At 40.4% G+C, this 6,995-nt stretch overlaps 1 protein-coding gene across 1 annotated transcript; it reads right to left on the bottom strand.

The window, feature by feature from the left end:
• Positions 1 to 4,487: 4,487 nt before the first annotated feature.
• map1lc3c (microtubule-associated protein 1 light chain 3 gamma) lies at positions 4,488 to 6,669 on the bottom strand. Its single transcript, XM_017702266.2, has 4 exons — positions 6,456 to 6,669; positions 6,215 to 6,270; positions 6,013 to 6,119; positions 4,488 to 4,893 (listed from the first exon to the last, which is right to left on the bottom strand). The coding sequence occupies exons 1-4, from the start codon at positions 6,511 to 6,513 to the stop codon at positions 4,710 to 4,712; spliced, it is 405 nt and encodes a 134-aa protein (XP_017557755.1). The 5' UTR covers positions 6,514 to 6,669; the 3' UTR covers positions 4,488 to 4,709.
• Positions 6,670 to 6,995: the final 326 nt, after the last annotated feature.

The raw sequence follows: 6,995 nt of genomic DNA, 5'->3' as shown, positions 1-6,995 counted from the left end.
GCACACGGGGGGCAGCAGGTTTGCCATCACCTGTCAGAATGCCATTAGCTGCCCACACACTTGCATGCCACGGCTAAATGGAGCCAGAGGACGCGGAGGGCGAATGCAATAGTAGCTCTGATGAACGTGACACGTTCCGCATCCATTATTAACAATACAGACAGGAAGAGAGAGACACTGAAGCTGCAGTAGCCATAAAAAGAAAGGCCCGCATGTGCGGAAGTAATACGCATATAGGCACTGTTATACGCAAAAGTCTGAGACCACCCTTTATTTATTTAATTCCCAATCAAATCAGTCATTAAGTCCAAGTTATAAATATTTCAGTGTCAAAATAAAAGCAGAAATCATATTTAATATACACATATATATTGTAATCATATTTAATGGAAAATTACACAGAAGCTCCAACAAGTAAATATAATATCACATTTTCAGTACTTAGTGTGTCCGTTCTTTACCTTTTTCACAGCTTTCAATCTTTTCAGGAGACTCGCTTTCAGTTCAAAGTGCTTGGAACTGTGTTCTCTGAAGAAATGGAGCTCCATCCAATACCTCTGGGATAAGCTGGAGAGATCCAGAACTGATCATCCAACATCAGTACCTGACCTCACTAATGCTCAATGAAATCTTCACAGCAACGTTCCAACATCTACTGTAAAGCCTTCCCAGAAGAGTACAGGTTGTTAGTGTAGCAAAGGAGGACAGACTCACTACTAATGCCCTTCATTTAAGAGGAAACACTGGATGAGCAGGTGTCTACTAACTTTTGGACATGTTTTTTGTGCTCCACTACTGTATAAATATTTCTTTAAGTCATAGATTATTTTCAAATATACCAAAAAAAAATCTTCCATTGTATTATACTGAATTGAATTGTACACTATATGTCCAAAGGTATTCACTCATCCATCCAAATCATTGAATTCAGATGGTCCAATCACTTCCATGGCCACAGAAATATAAAACCTAGCACCTAGGCCTGCAGACTGCTTCTACAAACATTAGTGAAAGAACGGGTCACTCTCCGGAGTTCCAGCATAGTACCGTGATAGGACGCCACCTGTGCAACACGTTTGTGAAATTTCCTCACTACTAAATATTCCACAGTCAACTGTCAGTGGTATAACAAAGTGGAAGTGATTGGGAACAACAGCAACTCAGCCAGAGTTGGCAGTAGGCAGTAGGCAGAGTGGGGTCAGCGGATGCTGAGGCGCATAGCGCATAGAGGTCGCCAACTTTCTGCAGAGTCAATTGCTACAGACCCACAAACTTCAGGTGTTATTAACAAACATCAAATAAACAAACATCACTCACTGACGCCCTCTAAAGGTGTTATTAACAAACATCAACTAAACAAACATCACTCACTGACGCCCTCTAAAGGTGTTATTAACAAACATCAACTAAACAAACATCACTCACTGACGCCCTCTAAAGGTGTTATTAACAAACATCAACTAAACAAACATCACTCACTGACGCCCTCTAAAGGTGTTAACAGACATCAAATAAACAAACATCACTCACTGACGCCCTCTAAAGGTGATATTAACAAACATCAAATAAACAAACATCACTCACTGACGCCCTCTAAAGGTGTTATTAACAAACATCAAATAATCAAACATCACTCACTGACGCCCTCTAAAGGTGTTATTAATAAACATCAAATAAACAAACATCACTCACTGACACCCTCTAAAGGTGTTATTAACAAACATCAACTAAACAAACATCACTCACTGACGCCCTCTAAAGACGATATTAATAAACATCAGATAAACATCACTCACTACTGCCCTTTAAAGACAATATTAACAAATATCTACTGTAATTTAAGAGGAAACACTGGATGAGCCGGTGTCTACTAACTTTTGGACATGTTTTTTGTACTCCACTACTGTATAAATATTTCATAGATTATTTCATAGATTATTTTTAAATATACCAAAAAAAGTTCTTCAATTGTATTATACTGAATTGAATTGTACACTATATTTCCAAAGGTATTCACTCATCCATCCAAATCATTGAATTCAGATGGTCCAATCACTTCCAATGAACAAACATCACTCACTGATGCCCTATAACAGTGTTATTAACAAACATCAAATAAACAAACATCACTCACTGACGCCCTCTAAAGGCAATATGAACAAAAATCAAATAAACAAACATCACTCACTGACGCCCTCTAAAGGCAATATGAACAAAAATCAAATAAATAAACATCACTCACTGACGCCCTCTAAAGGCAATATGAACAAAAATCAAATAAACAAACATCACTCACTGACGCCCTCTAAAGGCAATATGAACAAAAATCAAATAAATAAACATCACTCACTGATGCCCTCAAAAGGCAGTCTTAACAAACATCAAATAAACAAATAATCACCGTTTTCTTTTATTTACATACAAGCCAACTAAAGATTTTTTTCTTGTGATGTAAACATGATTGTGAAATTTAACCACTCTGGAAAATCTGCTATGTAAAATTGTGACAAGCCCTAGTGTAACGTATCACTGTGGCACCAGATCATCATTTTGAAACTAAGTCAATATTGAAAAGTAATGAAAGACTTTGCTTTAAACGACGGCATCTTCCTCCACTGCTGATGGCCAATGCCTTCTGTCCGCTGAGTGCCTCAAATGGTCCTTTACGAAGCCTGGAGCAAGACTGGCCTCATTAACTTTGAGTCTGGATTTCAAAGCTGATCTGCTGTTGCATCTTGCAACGGTGCATTAAACTCAGATCCTCACGCCATTACACAAATAGACCTGTGTCTCACTACTGAGTCAGTGGAACTTTCCATTCCCCACGGCACCAATATAAATGCAGCCACTGAAAGACGAGGATCGTTTTGGCTGAGGATGGAGCTGACATGGCCTCAAATATGTCGCTTGGTCAGCAGGACCACTGAGTTAATTCTGCAGATAACAGGAAATAAGGTATAAGGCCCTGGGCAAGCCTACAGCCATGTTAGACTTACATATGGTTTTGCTGGAAATACAAGTCTATCGTTATGTGACCCTGTCCAAATATTTACAGCAAAAAACAAATACACAGTTCAGTATTCTTTAATTATGATGTAGGCCTGTCATTCATGAAACACAAGCCTTCTATAATGTACTAGGAAAAGAAATGCCTGGTTCCCTCAACAAGCACCATAAGACAAATAAGATGGATTGAGACATTGCTGAGGAATCTCCCTGAGGATTTAGTACCACTTTGAAATAATAATGCCTTCACAGGTACTGAGGCAACCCATCATCAAGAGTCTGAGGCAACTGAAGACACACACACACACACACGTCTTCTAAGCCGTTTCTCCTTATGGGTTGTTGGAATTGCGGGAGCCTATCCCAGCTGTCATTGGGCAGAAGGCAGGATACATCCTGGACAGGTCGCCAGTTCATCACAGGGCAGATGGACAGACGTACACCTTCATTCACACGTTTGAATTCAAGACAGCCTGACTTCTTTTACAGCTCAAGAGTGCCATCTGCTGGACGCCACACTCTCATGGCTTATTTCTTATTTTTCATGACAAAGAGAATTCCCTTAATTTTGCAAATTTTCTACATAATTATTGAGATATAAAGTGACTCAGGATGGTTTGCTTTAAAATGTTCCACTGGTGACAGGAACCAGGGGTCATGATAACACAACAAATCTTGCCATTTTACTACTCACATTTATCCATCCATCCATCCATCCTCTAAGCCGCTTCTCCGTCACGGTTGCGGCGGGGGGGGGTGTTTGCTGGAGCCTATCCCAGCAGTCTTCAGGCAAAAGGCAGGATACACCCTGGACAGGTCGCCAGTCCATCGCAGGGCATACTTACATTTAATGTGTACTATACAAAATGACCAGTCAACTTGTACATAGATGTAATGCTGCGGTTTAGGATAAAATAGTGGAATAACTGGAAGAAAACCTTCAACCACCCTTCATGTACCTCATCATAAATAAATAAATACTTGATAAAGTGTATTTCCAGCCAAAAATTGTCTTTAAAAAAAACCTACCACAAAACAATGTTTCCGGCGGCAGGCAAATCTGTCACCATTTCATATAGTAGTGTTTTGTAAGGCTAATGCCACACTGAGGCCAAAAGTACTAAAAGCTAGAGACATCTATAAATCTAAAAAAAAAAAAAAAAAAACCCACAAACAAACAACCCACCACACAAACAAAAAGAGGGGGGGTGTAATAAAAACCCATCATTGGTACCAAGAGTCAAATGGAAGTTAGGAGTGAGGCACTAGGTTGTAGTGTAGTACTTGGAGTAGAAAATGTGCTTATTTAAAAATAAAAAAAGCCACATCAAGAAGATCTATAAATCAGAACTATAAATTCCCCCAATTATCACTTTAAATCTTTACACTTCTGCTGTATAGCTACATTAGTCTTATTTGGCTTTCCTCATTTGACTCCCCTCATTTGACTCCATGCTGCTTTCTAGTGACCAACACAAGAGTGACAGGCACAATTTATTACTTTGTTGATTAAAATATACAAACCAATCAAAACAACATGGAATGTTTTTAAAAAGAAAATGAGAAAAATGGGGAAAAAAAAAAAAAAAACACTATATACAAACTTAAGTAGGACAAGAGGCACAACTTTGCTAAGTGCAGAAGATTTTTTTTTTTTTTGGGAGGGGGTGGGACCCAACAGTCTATATACACTTCATCTCATTCTATCGAGGTGGTCCCACCTCCCAATATCCAAACATCTCCTGTGAGGCATAGGTCATGTAAAGGAATCCATCTTCATCTTTGTGGTCCTTGTACACCTGAGCCATAGTCAGAGACATGCTGGCAATGCCAGTGTTGTTGATGAGCAGGTAGAAAGCTTGGCTTGGCATGAGTGTCATTCTGTTTCTGAAAAGACAACCATAAACAAAAATGTCAGACACTTTGGTGGGCAGATTAAAGCCATCCTAAAATTAAATATTTACTACTAAAAGTTCCAAAGTCAGAGTTGTGAGCATCAGTAGAGCAGTCCAGGAACTGGAACCACACAGAATCAAATTTGGGAACTCTGGCCCAAATAGGGGGTGGGGGATTGCCTTGCGCTGGAATTTATGAGGGCAGGCCATTTTGAAAAGCAGCTTAATATCCAACACTACTGCTAGAAAGCCATCTTGTTACTGTTAGATTTAAATAAAATAAACCATTTTAAAAATGGATCACAAAACTCATCAGAAGAGGACCTGGCAAAACCTGCCTTCATCAGGGTAGCTATTGGGGTATTAGACAGTTTACCTCAGTTTAACTTTCCTCTGGCTAAAAAGGCGTTTAAAAGTTAAAAAAAAAGAAAAAAGTCTCTGGCATTTTTGGCTGAAGATAAAAATGAATAAATAAAATGATAGTTTCCCCAACGACCAAGACAAGAGTTACACTTACGCTACTGTAGCAAGAGAACATGAACGAAGACGATAGGAACCTGAAATCCACCAAACCATGAATGCACTGGAGTTCTGCATGAAATGAACATTAAGCTCCACACTCTTAAAAATGGTTCAAGATTTCTTCAGTAAAGACAGCAGCTCTATTCAGAATGCCCTCATGCTTGTACCACTCTGAAGAACCATTTAGAATTCTATATAGCACCATATACGGTTCTGCTATGCTTACGATCTTGACAAAGACCCTTTTGTGCAACATAGAACCATCACATCAGCCTCCATCGGTCTGAAGAACCTTTTTTCAGAACTATTTAAGCACAAAAAGGCTTCTATATGTAGGTCATGGCTTATTTCACTAAAGATCCCTTGAAAAACATTTTAACTGTGGGCTTTAATGTCTTAAAATGAAGGACGGATTAATTTAAAAAAGATTTTTCTCCACAAATACTTGTGAAAATACTTCAATTATTTAAAAAAATAATAATTATAAGCAAGGGGGAAACAAATGTCAATGTTTTGAAGCAGTTAGCCACCAGATAAGCGATTTCTGGCTCAATTTAACGCTACTTAAGAGGTCATTTAACGAGCTCACCTGATGATGGTAACAAACTGGGTCATAGTTAGCTCTTGTGGGACGAGAAACTTGGTTTTATCCAAAGGTGGCAGGTATTTCTCCCGATGGTACCGCTCAATAATCACCTGTGAAGAGAAAGAAACGAGCTGCTCACCCCCGCACGGCACTCAGCGGCACAGCTAGCGGCACAGCTAGCGGCACATGATTGGGGACGTCTTACCGGAACCTTGGTTGGGAACTTGCTCCGGATTCCTGCCACCTCTTGCTTTCGTGTTGCTGTCGACAGACGGAGAGCAGAGTTAGACAAATCCACGGGGCTGAACTTGGCTTCCTATTCGAATCCCTCCGTTCCACCTTAAACTGTGCAGCGGTTACGTCCTATTTAAGGTAGAACGGGGAAATTCCAACAAAAAAGCTGAACAGGCCTCTGCAACATTAAGATGGTGGGGAAAGCGCTTTACCAAAACTTTTCCTCTGTTTGAAGGGCTTTGGGTGCTGGGTTTTCTCAAACGGTGGCATACTGGCTGATGCGTCGCTCCCCTCGGCTTTCCCACGGCCTCTGACCCGCCCGGCCTGATTACTCGCGAAGCGCAGCTAACACAAATTAAATAGCGCACGGTGCGGTGACGTAGCCGGACCTGATCCTTCCCATGCTGCCCTTCCAGATCCAGATTAGAGGAGCAAAACAACGAAGACCGAAACAGTTGAGTCACAGTTCTTCAGTTACACGTGGTTAAAGATACGCCTTCATAGACACGTTCACTACACAGAAAGAGAGAGCCAGGCGGTCTGGAGAGCACAGGGCCGCTTCTGCTATGCTGAAAGCACATTTAATAGAAGCTCATCAGTCACACGGGCTCTTCCCTGCTAGGCTGCTTTTTCAGTCGTGTAAAAGGTGAAAGGACGCGTTATACGTCACGCAGTTTACAAGGCAGCATGATATCTTGACTAATATCCCTAATATTGTATTTTAGTACTAATACCTTTAAAGGGCCTATATC

Source organism: Pygocentrus nattereri, chromosome 15 (genome assembly GCF_015220715.1).
Source record: "Pygocentrus nattereri isolate fPygNat1 chromosome 15, fPygNat1.pri, whole genome shotgun sequence".
NCBI lineage: Eukaryota > Metazoa > Chordata > Actinopteri > Characiformes > Serrasalmidae > Pygocentrus > Pygocentrus nattereri.
This window is presented reverse-complemented; position numbering and strand designations above follow the sequence as displayed.

Bases quoted from the DNA above. Each gene is read 5' to 3' on its own strand.
- map1lc3c (XM_017702266.2), bottom strand. From the start codon at position 6,513: ATGCCACCGTTTGAGAAAACCCAGCACCCAAAGCCCTTCAAACAGAGG. The intron at 6,271-6,455 runs GTAAAGCGCTTT...GTCTGTCGACAG, and splicing joins CAAACAGAGGAAAAGTTTTG to CAACACGAAAGCAAGAGGTG. The intron at 6,120-6,214 runs GTAAGACGTCCC...TTCTCTTCACAG, and splicing joins AGTTCCCAACCAAGGTTCCG to GTGATTATTGAGCGGTACCA.